Raw genomic sequence first — 18646 nt, 5'->3', positions numbered from 1 at the left:
TGGGAACAGTGTTAGATTGTAGATTGTCCTGTTTCTCACCTAGGGTTTGTGTTCATATCCCCTCTTGAGCAAACTTTGACCAATTTGAAATAGTAACTCTCTTCCAATAAGTTAATGAAATCAAATGCCCAGGAAGCAGTGTAATATAGTAAGCATAAAGGCTTGCTTCGAAAGGGCAAATGTGTGTTGTTTTGCCCAGGTTTGGCACTGCCCCAAAACATTGTCAGATGTGTTTGTTTCTGTTCTTAATGCATGGAAAAATCAATACAGGGACCAGTATTTTGTATCAAATCATAACATGACTCCATACCTAATACATGACATGAATGCTTAGTTTCTTGACAGATATAATTGTAGATGGTCCGACTATTAAAGTAGGCAGCATTGTGGAGTTTACTCGGCAATTGATTTTAAATGAGTAAACAGAGTTCTCTTTTTACCTGTATTGGTCTCACTTGAACTACTGTTCTATTTATAGGCACGACAGGCTCAAGAACCAATCACATCAGCCGGTAAATCACTCATTGATGGAGCCTGTAAGATGTTGGAAGCTGCTAAACGATTGGCTATCAATCCTAAAGACCCGCCCACATACCAGCTGTACTCCAATCACTCTAAGAGTGTGTCTGATTCTATAAAGAGATTAGTGTCTGCAATAAGGTTTGTATGTTTGAAACTTAGTAGTATAGTCAGTGAGGAATAGTTTTATTTAGTGTTGCTGCTGAATATTAATTATAAATTTTATTTTGTTAAATAGAATAACTACGGTACTCAATGAGATGTGGGCTTTGCGCATGTGCGAATCAGTGCACTTTCGCTCGCGGATCAGTTGATTTCAAGAGCGGGGGGAGGAAATTGCATTAATTTTTAAACTTTAAATTTTATAAACAGTTTTCGTAGAAAAATATTAGTGCACGTAGTGCATTTACTTTGTGAAATTTCCACATCTCACTTAGTCCCTCCATTATTCTATTAACTCATAGAATTACAAACAAACATTGACTTTAACCAAGGTAAGTCTCATTTAATTTTTAAATTAAAAACTAATGCTAAAATACACTAGTCTACAGTTTTTAAAATCAGTGGAGTTTTTTGAGACACTACTAATTAACATTACTATGAAATCAGTTGGGCATAAAATTTTATAATTTTTGCTCAAAATGGCTATTTTATGGGAATATGAAGCCATGAATTTCAAACTTTTGAAGATAAAAGCAGTGGGAATTGTATGTGTTCGTTTAGATTTAATTTTATGGATTAATGCAACCACGAAATCCACGAGTCTGCCTGCTTAGTTCAATAGGGAGAGCGCAGATCTGAGTTCGATCCTCGTGCGTTGCTCATGTTGTCTGTGACAATTTGATATAAGACATTGTGTCTGAAATCATTCATCCTCCACCTCTGATTTATGTGGGGAAGTTGGTATTTACTTGCAGAGAGCAGGTTTGTACTGGTACAGAATCCAGGAACACTGGTTAGGTTTACTGCCCGCCGTTACATAACTGAAATACTGTTGAAAAACAGCGTATAACCCAAAACAAAGAAACACGAAATCCATGAAAAATAGTCCCTCATGAATATTAATGATTTGAGAGTATTAATCAACATTTACATATTCATGTTACAGAGACAGTGCTCCAGGTCAAAAGGAATGTGATGAAGCTATTGAGAATGTTAACAAGTCGATACGAGACCTGGACCAGGCCTCCCTAGCGGCAATATCTGGTAATCTTCCCTCGAGAACTGAAAGGTCACTGAGAGTAAGTATTGATATATTTATTTGATATTTCATACTTGTTTTGTATACTATGTATAAAAGTTCTTTTCCCACTCTGCTTAATCAGTGAAAACCCACTTTAGTCAATCAAAGGTGTCCTGAGTTTGATCCCTTTTAGAGAAAGGTTTTGCTGTGAAGTTTACCGTAAGTCATTTGTCTAGAAATATTTAATTCTCTCTGAAAAATTATCGGTTTGTTGAAGGGGGTGGGTTCTTAACCGTGACTCTGCTATGTTTCTAAAATGGACTGGTCTGTCATTTAATTTGGGCAGTACCATTTATTATTCAAAGGGGTGTTCACTGAAAATTTACTAACTGAGTAGCGACCAGTGCAGACCAAGATCAGTCTTCAGGTTCATGCAGGCTGATCTTGGTCTGCACTGGCCGCAAAGGCAAAAGCACTTGCCACCAGCAGGCTAAAGATTAAAATATTTTTCTTTTAAATGTTGATTTCTACAGAGTTGTTAATAAGATTAAATAACCACAAGAATTTTCATTTGAGAGCTGTGCGAAATCCCATCTACTGCTTTATGACCAGTAAGTACTGTGAAATCATTAATATTCGTGGGGGACTAATTTTCGTGGTTGAGTCAATCCACGAAATTTAATCCCAACGAACAAGTAAAATTCCTATTCATTTTATGTTCAAAAGTTGAAATCCACGAATTCATATCCCCACGAAATTGCTGTTTTGACCAAAACCACGAAAATTCATGCCCACGGAATTTAATGATTTTACAGTATCCAGATCAGTGTACATTCCTACTCTTCGTTTATCAATATCAGCACCTGTATGCAACTGATAAGCGAACAGTATGGATGCAGATCAGACTTCACACATGTGCAGGCTAATCTGGGTCCATACTTGTTGCAAAGCTTTAATGATTGTTTCGCACAGTGGTGCTCATTTTTTGGACCTTCGGAATGAAATTGCCTAAAATAATTCTATTGGGGTCACCTTTGGCTTATACAGCATTGAAATTGGAAAAGTCAACTTTTTGACTTTTAATTGTGTAGATGCGAGTTTAAATTGGATGAAAAATGAGTAAATATAAAAAGATAATATTACCAAGCTTGTAAGGATATTCAACCAACTTTCTTGTATCATGTACAGGTACTGAGGTACTGATGTTTGTATCTTATTTCAGTCGTACCAGGAACAGATGATCAGCTGTTCAAGAGAAATTCTCGAAACTATAGAAAACGTGAAGAAAGCTGCCTCAAGAGAACCGGAAAAGCTCGGTCATGAAGTAAGTTGTCTCATGTAGTGAGGGTTATTAGTTTATATACAAGAGTTAAGAAAGCCTTACGCTATTCCGTATTTTAGAAAAACCCGGCAAACTTTAACTTAAAAGTCATTGTAATTGTGTCAGTGTAATATTTAAACACAACAACATAAATTAAATACCCTTGTCTTTATGGCATAAAGCCCTGCTCGGAATGTTGTTTGAGGAAAATCACCCAGGCTTGTGTTTCTACTGGGTGCCAGCTTGTGCTTAATTAAAATAATGAATTATACCAAACCTTAAAGTTGGCAAGTTGCCATTTGACCGGATTGATGTCGGTGTGACTTACAACCCAACAGAAGATAGTGTAAAACATTTTACATGTTTCTTGTAGAATTTAGATGTAATCGTTTGTCTTATCTGTTAACATGGGCACAACAACAACGAAAATCAGCAGGTTGTACATCATTTGTACATATCTGTTTACAGATTAAAAAATTTTGGTATCTAAGGAAAAGGGGGACCACTATTTACTGTATTTAAAGCATTTTATAAAGAAACATGTTTGTTCCCTAGGTAACCAAAATGGCAAATTATCTGGAACCGTTGTCAGAGGCAGCTGTTGGCGCCGCTTCATTGATGAACAATTCTAAACAACAGATGAGCACACTAGACCTGACAAAGACCGTTATAGAATCTACTCTTCAGTTCTTGTACTCTTCAAAGGAAGGAGGTGGAAATCCTAAGGTAAATTGTCGTCGTCTGCTGAAATTTGTGGAAATGGGGGTGTGTTGTGTTTTGGGGAAGGGGAGTGTTTTATTCTGGATATAAAAATGATGTACTGAGATGGTCTAAATTTTTATGGTTGTAAGTGAAAAGAAATTATGTAGGTCTTGTGACCTTATGATTTTAGACCATTGGAATGACAAAATGATTGTTCTGATGGAGGTATCTTTATGAAAGAATTGAAAAGTACTTTGAAATATAAAGGGGCCTCCATGTGCGAGTGGTTCAGGTAGCTGACTTCATATCTAGCCTGTAGCATAGTACACTGCCTGAAAGGGCACCATCCCATACCCAGAGTGGCATAGTACACTGCCAGGAGGGGCATGCTATACCAGGCGGCAGGGCATGGTACACCATCCAGAGGGATGTGCTACACCACCACAAGGAGGGACAGCTTGTATCATTCTCTTAACACTAAAGCTGTCATATCACCTAAATTGTATTGAAACAATTTAATACCCAAACAGACTTTGAAATTGTTTTAAAATCGTCTCTTCTGGTTAGCTCACATATTTAGCAACTTAAAATGTTCTTGTTTCAGTTCTGTAGAAAAAAATGCCTATTTCATAAAGTAAAATGTACTAAAGTAAAAAAATGATTATGTTGTTAACTTTAAATGTAAGGCTTCCACAACACAAGAAAACATAACCACTGCTGGAGATGACATGAAAGATGTTGTCCAGGATCTGTTACAGATGTTGGAGGAGTCCGTGTCCCAGGCTGGAGAAGTGACTACCATGATTGACAAAATCAGCAAGTCTATAACCAAGGTAACACTGTTCTTCTGTCATAGTAATATTAGTATGTCAGATTTAATGCTCAAGCAATAGTGTTATATCAGAGTTATGGCTTAGCTGATCATCTGATACTGCAGATATTGACCCAATGAGAATTTTTTCCACGGCTGATACTTTGAAAGTCGTTTTTTGTCTTCACCATTTTACATGTGAGGAAGTTGTCAGCCACTAGTGGCAATTTGTACATGCAAGATATATGGGGGAAACTATTAACATGTGGGTTCGAGCCTCACTCAGGGCGTTGAATTCTTCATGTGAGGAAGCCATCCAGCTGGCTTACGGAAGGTTGGTGGTTCTACCCAGGTGCCCGCTTATGATGATATAATGCACGGAGGGGCACCTGGGGTCTTCCTCCACCATTAAAGCTGGAAAGTCGCCATATGACCTATCATGTGTCAGTGCGACGTTAAATCAAAAAAAAAATAATCTTACCTTCAGTCTGTTCAGTAAGAAGTTTACAACAAAATCATTTAGTGTTAGACTTTAGATTGAATTATAAAAACTTGGGGTTGGAAATCAGCTTCTCTATTTATATGCTACTAGACTTTTTTCCGCTCTCGCCCCTGAAATTTTGTTTTCTGTGATAACAGACTGATGAAAGAATAGAGTTGAAACAAGGTCTTGGATTCGTTGACTACCAGACCAACATGGTGAAACTGGCAAAGAACATTGCAAAAACATCACAGGATATGGTGAGTGTGTTAACATTGTTAACATTGTTAGTAAAGTCTATATAACATGCATTGACTGAAGTTTCAGGCTGTTAAGTAAATGTTTTAAGAAAAGTATACAGTAACTTTGGTAACCACTAAACACCATAGTTCATATTCATTCTTCAGACATCTCTTCAGAATGGATGAATAGTTCTCGATTAAAATAGATTAAAAACCTTTGTTAAAAGTACCAATATAATTTTGCAAAGAAAGGCTCCACCATATCTACAAAGAGTAGTGTATGAACTTTGACTAAGTTACCATTTAAAGATGTATTTTATACTGTGATACAAGTATTAAACAAGGAGTTATTTTCTGTTCTGTAGGTCGGCAAATCTGGAACAGATGTTGAGAATCTTGGACTACTGGCAAATCAGCTGACCAGGGACTTTGATCTACTGGCCAGTGATTCAAGAGGTGCTGCGGCATCTGCACAAAATGCAGAGGTATGTATTACGGCATACAGACGTTATTCTGCACAAAATTCAGTTTTCTACACTTTGGCCTCTTTAAATTGTCTGCCTGAAATTTTAAGTTTATTTATTGAAGATTTTAGTGTACTATGATCAGTTTGAATAAGTAAATAACAGTCATGGAATCTGCTAAAAGATTACAGAAATAACATGGTAGACTGAGGGAGTTAAAATTCCAGACTTCTGGCTGATATAAATGATTTGATTTTTTGGCAATAGAAAAAAATAGCTTTTTTAATGGATGAACTTTCATTGATGTTATCATCTTTTTTTATCTGTTGAATATTAGATTCTTTTGAATACGACAAGTTTTTTTTTTGAATTATTTGGATTGTTTTTGCAAGGATATTCCATTCAGCTGTCTGTGAATCAGAACAAATGGAATTTTGATGTTTTTCACAGATTGCAAGTAGAATTAGAGTGAATGTACAAGATCTTGGTAAAAGTTGTATAGAGCTCGTACAGGACGCTGGTAACCTACAGGCCAACCCGAGCGACTCATATGCTAGACAAGATATTACCCAGCATGCACGCAGTGTTACTGAAAAAGTAAGTCCTTGCTTCTGTTGAGTCAGTAACCGTATTTACTCATCTGTATGATGATCATTCTATAAGATGGGTTCTTATAATTACTTCAGTATCTTCAAATCCGCAACTCCTACGTTGAATTGCCAATGCCTCATCAACATGGCCGCTGTTTCTTTTGACTTCATTTGCAGCAAAATTCTTTGTAAAGATCTAATTTTGATAAATCTTGCATAATAAATAGGTGTGCATGTTGCGATAAAAAATAAAAAATTTCATCATATTTTACAATTGCAGGTATCTTTTATCCTGGCAACTCTGCAATCTGGCTCTCGAGGTACACAGGCTTGTATAAATGCCGCCCACACTGTCAGTGGTATCATAGCCGATCTTGACACCACAATAATGTTTGCCACAGCAGGAACTTTGAATGCCGACGGTGATGAAAACTTTGCTGATCACAGGTAATATTTTGTCTCGATGTGTCTTTTACTAGGACTTTATTTTACCTTAGAATTTTGAAGACTGAGTCTCCAGACAAAACAACTTCTTTCTTATTATTTTCTGAGTGGCCTGAGAGGATAGTACCTTCAGCATTGTTTAGAAAATGGATGAAAATTGCTGTGTTTTTGTAAAAAAAAACGTATGTGGATATACATAAGATTACATAGAAAAATGCTTATGTTTCTTTGGGCGTCAGGCTTTAATCTTAAGCCTTATCATGCTGGACACTATTGATTCTGTGTTTGTGACCAGTACAGGTCTTGATCTGGACTGTTCGCCATTCAGTCAGTATGTTTTTTAGTATGCGCCCCTTTTAACAGTTAATGGTTCTGTCCAAATTGAAAGATGGACAAGTTCATTATAGAAATTTAGCAGGGTAAGGGTTAAGCCTCTTCTCCAAAGAAAACAGGAGACATACTGGTTCACTTTCTGCTGAATTTCTATTTATCCCCCACTATGCTTATCGATCATAGATTAAGTCAACTTGTACTTTTACAGAGAAAACATTTTGAAAACTGCCAAAGCTTTGGTTGAAGATACCAAGACGCTTGTTGCCGGAGCAGCGTCTAACCAGGAACAATTGGCCAATGCTGCACAGATGGCTGTCAAGACAATCACACGATTGGCCGACGTTGTCAAGTTTGGTGCCGGATCCCTAGGTTCTGAGCAACAGGAAGCGCAGGTAATGTTTGTAGAATTAGGAGCTTGAACTTCTTACATGTTTTCTCTAAGGGTATTAAATATTTAACGTCTTCTCAAAGGGGAACGAATCTTTCATGTGTTTTCTCCATCTGTAATGTGAAGTAGCATAACGTTTGCTGAAATTGACGTGAATTTGGGAATAAGTCTCTGTATTTTGGAACATATACAAAATTCTTTGGCAGACTTGGACACCAGTGTATAAACATACTTGAATAATATGAACATATAATAAGGGAAAAATCTTATAAGTGTTTCCCCAGTCTCAAGTGTACAGTAACTAAAGGTTTGTTGAAACTGATATGACTTTGGGAATAATTCATGCTTTTTTGTGTTAGAACGTATGCAAAATTGTACGGCAGACTTGGACAGCAATGTTATTCCAAAATATAAGTGAATCCTTTATGCATTTTCTCCAACTGGAATGTACAGTGGCTAATGGTTTGTTGAAATTGACATAAATTTCAGATTTATTTTCCTTTTAACCCTTAGCCTGCTGGTGGCAGATGATTCTGCCTTTGCGACCAGTGCAGACCAAGATCAGCCTGCACATCCGTGCAGTCTGATCATGGTCTGCACTGTTCGCTATTCAGTCAGTAAATTTTATGTGAAAACCCCTTTAAGTAATAAGTGGTACTGTCCAAATTGAAAGATGGACCAGTCCATTATAGAAATATAGCAGGGTAAGGGTTAAACTAAGAAGTTTGATATTGTGTGTTATTATGCAGCAAATCACAGTTTGTACATCACAACTATTGGGCCAAATGTCATGGTGGCGTGCTGGAAAAGAAAACTGGCAGAAAACACAAAACTGGCAAATATTTGGTGGATGGCATGAAGGATGTAGATAATTATCCTTGATATTCTGTTAGAATCCATGTAATATATCTCAAACAGTGATTTTCTCTGGAATAAAATCATCGTTTGTCGTTTGAAGCTCTTCACATCTGAACTCCAATGATTTTATTCAGCAACAAATCACTGTTTGGGATATATTATTTCAAGTTTATTAAGATTGATTTAAGTTGCATGGTGGAAAAAAAAGATTAAAAAAAAAAAATGCTGTTTTTCAGGTGTTGCTGATTAACGCTGTGAAAGACGTAGCGTCAGCATTGTCAGATCTGATTAGTGCAACTAAGAATGCTTCTGGAAAGAACGTTCAAGACCCGGCCATGCTGCACTTGAAAGAGTCTGCCAAGGTAAGGAAATGTTCTGATTGCTTTATACAGTCAAACTTCGTTTGCTCAAACTCGGATAATTTGAAAACTACCCTTCTCTCGAAGTCATCGTCTGGTCCTGGCAAAAGCCCTGTATAATATATACTGTTGGATGGCTGGCTTTGCCGAGAGCACAAACAAATTTTGACGGTCCCATCTAGTTCGAGCAAACGAAGTGCGACTGTAGCAGTTTTTCTCTTTATCTCACAGCTCGGCCGTCTTTTTGATTTCTGCAGATTTTATTTCAAAGACTGTGCAAGCTTTCTTCAATTTTAAGTGAAACATATAATATATATATACAAATGTTCTTCTTGCTTTTTAACTTGGTATTATAAGTGTGCAGTTTATTTCTGCTTTTCTAAGATGAACATAATTCGTTTCTTGCTCAATAAGGTAGCTGTTTATCTGTGTTGAGAAAAATATAGCAAAATCCAAATCCTGTTACATGAAAACAGGATAAATATTTAGGGAAAGGGATAAATGTTGTGTAATTGTTAAGGCTTGGGGGACTCCTAGGCTTGGGGGACTCCTAGGCTAAATGGTTAAGGTCCTGGCTTGGTAAAACTTGTCTCTAATTGCTGTGGGTTCCAAACCTTGCAAAGAGTGTAGAATCCAGCTGGATTTTGGAAGATCAGTCGTTCTACCCAGGAGCCTGTCTGTGCCAGAAATTGCACCAGGGTTTTTCTTCAAGGGGCCCTCTGTGGCCAGGTGGTTAAGGTCGTTGACTTTGAATCACTTACCCCTCACCAATGTGGGTTACAGCCTGACCCAGGGCGGTGAATTCATCATGTGAGGGAGCCATCCATCTGGCTTACGGAAGGTCAGTGGTTCTACCCAGATTCCAGCCCGAGATGAAATGATGCAAGGAGGGGCACCTGGGGTCTTCTGCCACCATCATAGGTGGAAAGTCGTCTTAGGACCTATAAATGTGTCAGTGTGATGTTAGACCCATCAAAAAAAATTCCACTGTTCAAAGCTTTAAAAGTCGCCATTTGACATGAACTGTGTTGTCGTGACTTGATCCCCAATAAAACGAACAGTAACGGAGCACACTCAGTGTGGATTTTGGTATATTTTTCCTCCAGAGGTAACCAGTAAAGCTCTCCTTTAATTTTGCCAGCTACTTGGAATTAGGTGTGACATTTCAGTAATTTCCTAGAAGAAATATTTCTTGATGTGACATGTTACATGTTTAGAGCACAGTTTGATATACAATCCAATTTTTCTGCACAATTTTTGTTGACTTGTGTTGTGAAAGCACATTTTGTTGTGATTTGGTATTGATATAGTGAACCTTGCCGAGGAAAGGAAAAGTTTTTGGTTTGTGTTGAAATTTGTTGAGACTACGCGATTTGGAAATGAATCATACTTGGTAAATTTCATTTCAAAATAAGTTGAATTTAGAAGGATTAGCTCTTATTATTATACTGAAAGAATTATAAACGCCTATTTCTAGTTACTTATACAATATTCTAGAGCTGGACTATTTAATTTAACAGGTTTTCCCAGGAAGATCTCATGTGAAACTGGTTTTCCCATGAATATAATTATATAAATAGCACAAAACAGGTTTTCCCAGGAAGATCTTATGTGAAATTGGTTTTTCCATGAATATATAAATAGCACAAAACAGGTTTTCCTAGGACAGTATAATGTAAAACAGAGTTCCTTGGAAGATGTAATGTTAAACTGCTTTCCAAGGTAGATATTATGTTAAATTGGGAACATGAAATGTAAAACAAGTTTTAATTCTTAATTTGAGAAATTATTTTGTTAACAAGTTATGTTTGATGTACCTTATTTTCAGACTCAGTCAGTTCGACCGTATTCTGGCCAGTATAGATCGTATGTTTCTGGCATGTATGCATAGGTGCAACTACGTACAAACATTTAAAGTCGTTAGATAATAAATCTATATACCAAGTTTCAGTGATTAATTAACGCATTAGGTGCATTACGTACAACATTAAGTTTTATAAATCAATATACAAGTTTCAGTGATTTCGATTGCTACGTTATTAACAAGTTTGTGCAAACTTGACTGAAATAACTGTGACGTACTACAGTATTAAAAAGATCTTTTATATGGATATCAAGTGCCATCGAAAGGAAAATGCCTTTTACTGATGGTTGAAGGAAAAAGCCACATATTTCTTACAAAATTTCGAAATAAGCAGCTTTTTATCAAGATTTTAGGGTATAAGGGACTTGACTATAGCATAATTCATTTTTTTTACAATTACAGCTTACTGTCAAGAATAAAAAAATAAACAGATTATTTTTACTTGAAAAAAAAAAAAGTAGAAAAAATCATATTCTGAAAATTAGCAGTTACCGTTCTTTTAGTTTCTGTGAATTCTACATAGCTTTCTATAAATTTAGTTTACATCATTTTTGTAAAACTTGTAAATAGTACATAGATTTTTTGTTTTCATATTTTGTATTCAAGAATAAGAAGGTAATTCGACAGATTTTAACTAGTGCTTCAGATACCTGTGTTAGGGATTTTAAATCGGAAATGGTATTTTTGTTTAGAAATGCTTTGTGTTTGTAAAAGAGTTTGAAATAGACTTGTATTTGGATTTTTTTTTGAAAATTAAAGTCCCGTGCTGTAAATATTGACGTGCAAGGAGAAAGTGGTCTTGTAGGGAATTTTGAATAAATACAATCAAACTTTGATTTCTACCTTGCTATTAAAGGGAGGTAATTCGAGATACTATAACATGCAAATACATGAAAAGAGAGAGTTGAATTAAAAAGAAAAAAAAGAGATAAAGTTTGGTGTTTGACTTTCCAAATTTTATCGAAATATTGATAATTGTGATTGATTTATGTAACATGTTGGTGATGTAGTATGTACAGTATGGGGCGTTAAAAAATGGCGAAATGCTTTGAATGACATACTTTAATACATATCTTCATTAACTTGAACTGTAAGTGGTTGGAACATGAAGGAAGCAGATTTGTCTGTCTTGTGCTTTAAGGGCCTGAGAAAATGAAAGTGTTGTTACGTAGAAAAATAAGAAGGAAAAAAAACAACAGTAAAAAAACTGTGGAAATATCTAGTTATATAGAACCTTAAAGAATTGATCGTCGTTATAAAAAGAAAAAAAGGCTGAAAAAAAAGGGAAAAATGAAAAAAGAAAAAAAAAGACAGAAAAAAGTTCAAAGAAGGAGTTTTAAATAGGTCGTCGCCGCTGTGAGTTGGGCTTCAGATTTATTTTCGTTTTCATGTTCTGTTTCGTATTGTATAAAGAAAGTGGAAAGGTGTTTGCTTATAAAAGAGTAAAAAAGACTAACAAAAACAAGGGGGAAAAAAGAAGAAAAAAACGTGATAAACAAGATAAAGAATAAAGGAAAGGAAAATTTTATGAGAATTTGTAGTCAAGTCAAGTATTTTCACCCGAGCTGTACATTTAAATACATGGTGTTGTATTTTTGTTATTTTTACATATCATTACTATTGTTTTGCATATTTATTAGATCGTAGAGAGCTGTGTCTTCATATGTATTACCTGCATTTCAACAGAACCGGATAGGAGTTATTGAATATTCAGCTCCTCATTTTGTTTTTTTTTCTTTGCTGCACCTGGAACTAAATTTTTTTAAAGTATGTAAAACATATCAAAAGTATTGTAGTCTACGATTGTTCGACATGTTGCCATCAAATGAACCATGCAGCGCTTAATTATCAAATAATTTGCCAGCCGCTTTAGCGGAGTAACACAACCCTGGAGGTTGCGTACTTGGTCATAATATTTTTTTTACTGTTTACATATATTTCTGATAGTATTACGTTAAAGGGTCTTATCAGATGTACTATTTTTCGTTTAGAACTGATGATAACACACGGCATCTGATTGGATAGATACGAAACAAGCGTAAAAATATACCTCATTCTTATTTTTCCAAACCCGGTAATATCAAATTATAATTGTAATATAAGTGTGAATTTCTAGTGTTTTTTTAATAATTATTGACAAGATAAAAGTTGTTTTTATCGTAATCTGTTGTTACTATTTTTAGATGTTGTTAACTACATATCATTATTTCTTGTTGTTTCAAGTATCAGTGTTTTTTTCTAGTCGCTTTGAATAAAATTGTGTTACACAAAAGTCAGAATTGTTTTGTTATATTTTATTACCACAATATGTGCCATGCCATGAGAAAACCAACATAGTGGGTTTGCGCATCCGCGCAGTCTGGTCAGGATCCATGCTGTTCGCTTTCAAAGCCTATTGGAATTGGAGAAACTGTTAGCGAACAGCATGGATCCTGACCAGACTGAGCAGATGCGCAGGCTGGTTTGGATCCATGCTGGTCGCAAACCCACTACGTTGGTTTTCTCATGGCGCGGCTCAATTATGTTTTTTGAAGAAGAATAATGAGATGGAAATCATTTTCATATTCTTTAAAATGCAAAGTGAATTATTTTTGTGACGTAGATGTTTTTAGAACCGAAAATCATGCTCAGTATTGTTAAATTTGATGAGAGAAAAAGAAAAACAGAATAACACACTATGAAATTAACTCTTGAGTTTTTGTGACCGAGTAATAACAAATATGTCATCTGATGTGAAATTAATTATGTTTTTACACACCCTAAGAAAAAAATCATTGCACTTTGAATGTTACTAGTATTTCCGAATAAGAGTTATAACAAAAGCATAATTAATTTGGTGTTTTTAATTTCTTTTAAAAGACTAGCGGAATTTTAACTTCAGTTGAAATTTAAATATTCTGACAAATTTGATTTGCATTTAAAAATCAGACATGCCAGATCCTTCAAGATCCAAGTAGGGAATTTATAATGTTTAAACGTTGGTTTAAATTTATCCTAAGAAGAAAAATAAATCCTGATAGTTGAGCAGAGAATTTTTAAGGTGGTACAAAATTCTCATCGAATGTTTTTGTCAAAATGAGTGCCACTGTGCGAAAACCGATGCTAAAGCTTTGTGACCAGTATGGATCAAGAACAACCTGCACATCCCTGCAGTCTGATCTTGGTCCATACTGTTAGCTTAGTGCTGAAATCGATAAACAGCATGGATGTGGAGGTAAATCCGCTATTGGGATGTGCACTGAACTGGATCTTTGTTGGTCGCAAAGCCTTAACGTTGGTTTTTAGCACAGCGGTGCCATAATGTTTTTATCAAATAAGGAATCGAGGCATGTATGATTTTCGTGCTTTTCACTTTATATAAGCTCCATTTGGATGGTAAAGTTATAAAGTTGCACCCATGCTTCTACATAGAATGATGTCCCAGATTTTTTTATGGCTGAAATTAGTTTAGAATGGTTCATGCACTTGATGTTAAATGTTAGCGTGCAGCGAGCTTCCTTTATGAACAGCTTGTTTGCCTGAAAATCATTTTGAACATACGAAAAAAATATCATAGATCTTACAAATTATATACATGCTGTGGTTCCTTTTTGATAAAAATACCTTTTTGAGGGGGTTTTGGGAAGCAAATTAAAGAATCTCTTGAAGTTTGGGAAGAATTTGTTGATGAACACATAATAATTTGTTTGTCTGGTTATTGCAAGTTTCAGTGTTGTGGTTACTGTATATTCTCACCTATAAGACAAGGTTTTTATCCTTAAAAATCTGACATAAAGTGATGCCCCGTCTTATAAGTGAGTCAGTGTCATTGACCTAAGGTAAAAGACAAGGTTTTTCTCCTAAAAAATCAGACCTAACGTGTTGGCCTGTCTTATAAGTAAGTCAATGTCACTGACATAAAGTATTTATGAGAATCTGCAAAATACTTCAGATTTCAAGGTTATGAAAGGAACCAGCCTTATAAAAGGACCATCTTATAGATGAGTAAACACGGTATATATAAATCAGAAGCTTGACCCTGACATATATCATTTTGTAAGTAGTAGTGTTTGTATTAACTTTTGAAAAGATTACAGTGTAGTTCGAATTCCTGAAAACTTTGTTAAAAAGTATTAAAAAATAACAATTTGAGGGCAGAACGGAAAACTGTCATGACTAATTATGTATAAGGAACAAGTTATGACAGATTTGTAGTAACAGTTTTATTCTTTTCCTATGTTCAAAATGATAAGTCTTGTGCTTTTCCAGTGTTTTATTACAATGTCGTTGTGCTCTGTATGTAAAAGTGATTGTTCAACCAAGTTTCATACTAAAATTTTGAAATGTCACACCATAATTTTTCAGTTATCTAGAATGTTTGCAAATTGTATCTTTTCCCCCAGCTTTAAACTATGCAGTTAACAACTACACAAGAATGTTGTATAATGTTGTGTAAATACATAACATACAAAGATGTCTCAAGGTTGATTGAAGTTAAGAAAATATTAATATATTAATTTTAATGTAGTTAAAAAATATGCCCTATGAGGGTTAAACAAGAAAAAAAACTGCCCTTTTGAGTGAAATATTTATGTGGGTCTAAAAATGTTCAGATTTTAAGATATTTGCAAGCATTTTAACAAATAAGTTTTTTACAGGACAGAGTGTGTATTTTTTAATGCCTGTAACAGTATGTGCTGTAAGCTTTTAGTGTTGCTGCAGCATATATGATCAGAGTTTTCTCCCCTTTAGATGTGCTGTGTTATCTCCCTTGCTTTGATATGGGTGCTATTTATAGCAGTACACCAGCGCTATTTATAGAAGTACACCAGCTCTATTAATAGAAGTACAATAAGTGAAGCAAGTTTCAGTGCACTTTAAAGGCATAATAGGGATTAATTGAGGGGATGGCCAGTCAGTTTTATACAGGAGCTGTTCCAGAATTTTTTCATTTGACCTGTTTGTGCTTAAAAGAGTTGTCAGAATATATCCCATTAGATAATGTGGTTGGTGCATGGGTTTTTAGCTCACCTGAGCACGAAGTGCTCAAAGGTGAGCTTTAGTGATCACCCTGTGTCCGGCGTCCGTCGTCGTCCGTCGTCCGTCCGTCCGTCCGTCCGTCCGTCCGTCGTCAACAATTTGACTGTTAACACTCTAGAGGTCACATTTTTGACCCAATCTTAATGAAACTTGGTCAGAATGTTACCCTCAATAAAATCTTGGACGAGTTCGATATTGGGTCATCTGGGATCAAAAACTAGGTCATCAGGTCAAATCAAAGGAAAAGCTTGTTAACACTCTAGAGGTCACATTTTTGGCCCAATCTTAATGAAACTTGGTAAGAATGTTACCCTCAATAAAATCTTGGACGAGTTCGATATTGGGTCATCTGGGGTCAAAAACTAGGTCATCAGGTCAAATCAAAGGAAAAGCTTGTTAACACTCTAGAGGTCACAATTTTGGCCCAATCTTAATGAAACTTGGTCAGGATGTTACCCTCAATAAAATCTTGGACGAGTTCGATATTGGGTCATCTGGGGTCAAAAACTAGGTCACCAGGTCAAATCAAAGAAAAAGCTTGTTAACACTCTAGAGGTCACATTTTTGGCCCAATCTTAATGAAACTTGGTCAGAATGTTACCCTTAATAAAATCTTGGACGAGTTCGATATTTGGTTATCTGGGTTTATAAACTAGGTCACCAGGTCAAATCAAAGGAAAAGCTTGTTAACACTGTAGAAGCCGCATTTATGACTGTATCTTCATGAAACTTGGTCAGATTGTTAATATTGATGATCTTAAGGTCCAGTTTGAATCTGGGTCATGTAGGATAAAAAACTAGGTCACCAAGCCAAATCAAATGAAAAGCTAGTTTACACTGTAGAGGCCACATTTATGACCGTACCTTAATGAAACTTAGTCAAATGTTAATCTTGATGATCTATAGCTCAAGTTCAAATCTGGGGTAGGTGGGGTCAAAAACTAGGTCACTAGGTCATATCAAAGGAAAAGCTTGTTAACACTCTAGAGGCCATATTTATGACTATATCTTCATGAAACTTAGTCAGAATGTTAAACTTGATGATCTTTAGGGCAATTTTGAATCTGGGTCATGTCGGGTCAAAAACTAGGTCACCAGGTCAAATCAAAGGAAAAGCTGATTAACACTGTAGAGGCCACATTTATGACCATATCTTAATGAAACTTGGTCAGAATGTTAATCTTGATGATCTTTAGGTCAAGTTTAAATCAGGGTCAGATGGAGTCAAAAACTAGGTCACTAGGTCATATCAAAGGAAAAGCTTGTTAACACTCTAGAGGCCACATTTATGACTATATCTTCATGAAACTTAGTCAGAATGTTAAACTTGATGGTCTTTAGGTCAAGTTCGAATCTGGGTCATGTCGGGTCAAAAACTAGGTCACGGGGGTCAAATAAAAGGAATAGCTAGTTAACACTTTAGAGGCCACATTTATGACCATATCTTAATGAAACTTGGTCAGAATGTTAACCTTGATGGTCTATAGGTCAAGTTTAAATCTGGGTCAGGTGTGTTAAAAAACAAGGTCACTAGGTCAAATCAAAGGAAAAGCTTGTTAAGACTCTAGAGGCCAGATTTATGACTGTATCTTCATGAAACTTAATCAGAATGTTAATCTTGATGATCTTTAGGTCAAGTTTAAATCTGGGTCATGTGGGGGCAAAAACTAGGTCACCGGGTCAAATAAAAGGAAAAGCTAGTTAACACTTTAGAGGCTACATTTATGACCATATCTTAATGAAACTTGGTCAGAATGTTGATCTTGATGATCTTTAGGTCAATAGGTCAGGTGAGCGATACAGGGCCTTCATGGCCCTCTTGTTAATTGTTTGATAAGTCGTTGTACATATAACAATTAACTTAATGTCCAGAGGAAGCAGTGTCGATAAATAGGTGAGAATTGTTCAGTTAAAACTTGATTATACAAAAGCATGTACATAATAAGCCTATTAGATTCTGTTTTGGCTTTTTAAACTGTTAAGGCTTTTTGCATTGAGTGTTTTACTGTAAACATTTGGTATATAATATTTGAAGAGAAAAAAACACTTTGGAGTAATAATTTAGTTCTGAATTAAGACTGTTGCATAAAATAATGGAAGAATTGAAATTACTAAATCCTGACTTGTGGCAGAAGCGACTTACAGTTGGAAAAAAAAAGTAAATGTATGTCCCGACTTATGACTGTGTTGACTTATGCTTGAGAATTTACGGTACAGATAAATATTAAACTCTGTTTTGTTATTGGACAGGTAATGGTAACAAACGTCACATCTTTACTGAAGACGGTGAAGTCTGTTGAAGACGAGGCCACACGAGGGACACGAGCCCTCGAGTCCACCATTGAAGCCATTGGACAAGAGATCAAGGTAACTTTTTGATTTTGTTTATACAGTAAACTTGGATATTGGTGCATATTCTGTTGTCAGACTTAATGAATCTTTTCTGTCTCCGTTTCCGATAAAAAAATCTAGGTGTTCGATTCTTCAGTTCGGACAGTTGCAGAAACAGATTGAAAAATAGATAAATATAAAGAATACTTTTGAGAGACTAAAATAGTTGATCAAGTGGGCTAGGGTACGCCAGCCATATGATCGAGTGAGCTATGTTTTGGCTTTATATATTTAGAACAAAAAGTAATGTTTGCTGTAGAAGAATCTTCATTCATTTTGGCAAAGAAAATTCTTCTATGAAATGGAGAAACAAAAAAAAAAACAAATTGATAAGAAATATGAAAACTTCTTCCCAACATGCTAAAATATCAAAAATATAAGTGTTTCACTGAATATATTTAGAACATAAAGTGATATTTTCTGTTGAAATCTCTTCATTCTTTTTGGCATATAGAAAGTTCTTTCTATGAAATGGAGAAACAAAAAACAAATTTATAAGAAACATCAGAAATTCTCCAGAACATGCTGAAATATGAGATATTTTTTAACAGATACAAATGAGCCGCGCCATGAGAAAACCAACATAGTGCATTTGCGACCAGCATGGATCCAGACAAGCCTGCGCATGTGCTCAGTCTTGTCAGGATCCATGCTGTTTGCTAATGATTTCTCTAATT

At 35.5% G+C, this 18646-nt stretch overlaps 1 protein-coding gene across 1 annotated transcript in view; it reads left to right on the top strand.

Moving 5' to 3' along the window:
• The window catches only part of LOC123542281 (talin-1-like), a 162709-nt gene that overhangs the window by 104813 nt on the left and 39250 nt on the right, over window positions 1-18646 (top strand). The window contains exons 35-46 of the mRNA XM_053531326.1: window positions 479-660; window positions 1628-1760; window positions 2925-3026; window positions 3579-3749; window positions 4412-4558; window positions 5176-5277; window positions 5625-5744; window positions 6174-6320; window positions 6594-6760; window positions 7299-7482; window positions 8573-8698; window positions 17829-17945. Coding sequence (XP_053387301.1) covers window positions 479-660; window positions 1628-1760; window positions 2925-3026; window positions 3579-3749; window positions 4412-4558; window positions 5176-5277; window positions 5625-5744; window positions 6174-6320; window positions 6594-6760; window positions 7299-7482; window positions 8573-8698; window positions 17829-17945 — 1698 coding nt within the window. The remainder of the gene's footprint in view (window positions 1-478; window positions 661-1627; window positions 1761-2924; window positions 3027-3578; window positions 3750-4411; window positions 4559-5175; window positions 5278-5624; window positions 5745-6173; window positions 6321-6593; window positions 6761-7298; window positions 7483-8572; window positions 8699-17828; window positions 17946-18646) is intronic.

The sequence above is a fragment of the Mercenaria mercenaria genome, chromosome 19 (assembly GCF_021730395.1).
Source record: "Mercenaria mercenaria strain notata chromosome 19, MADL_Memer_1, whole genome shotgun sequence".
In the NCBI taxonomy this organism is placed as follows: domain Eukaryota; kingdom Metazoa; phylum Mollusca; class Bivalvia; order Venerida; family Veneridae; genus Mercenaria; species Mercenaria mercenaria.
The sequence above is the reverse complement of the archived record's forward strand: the minus strand, read 5'-3'. Positions and strand labels throughout refer to the sequence as shown.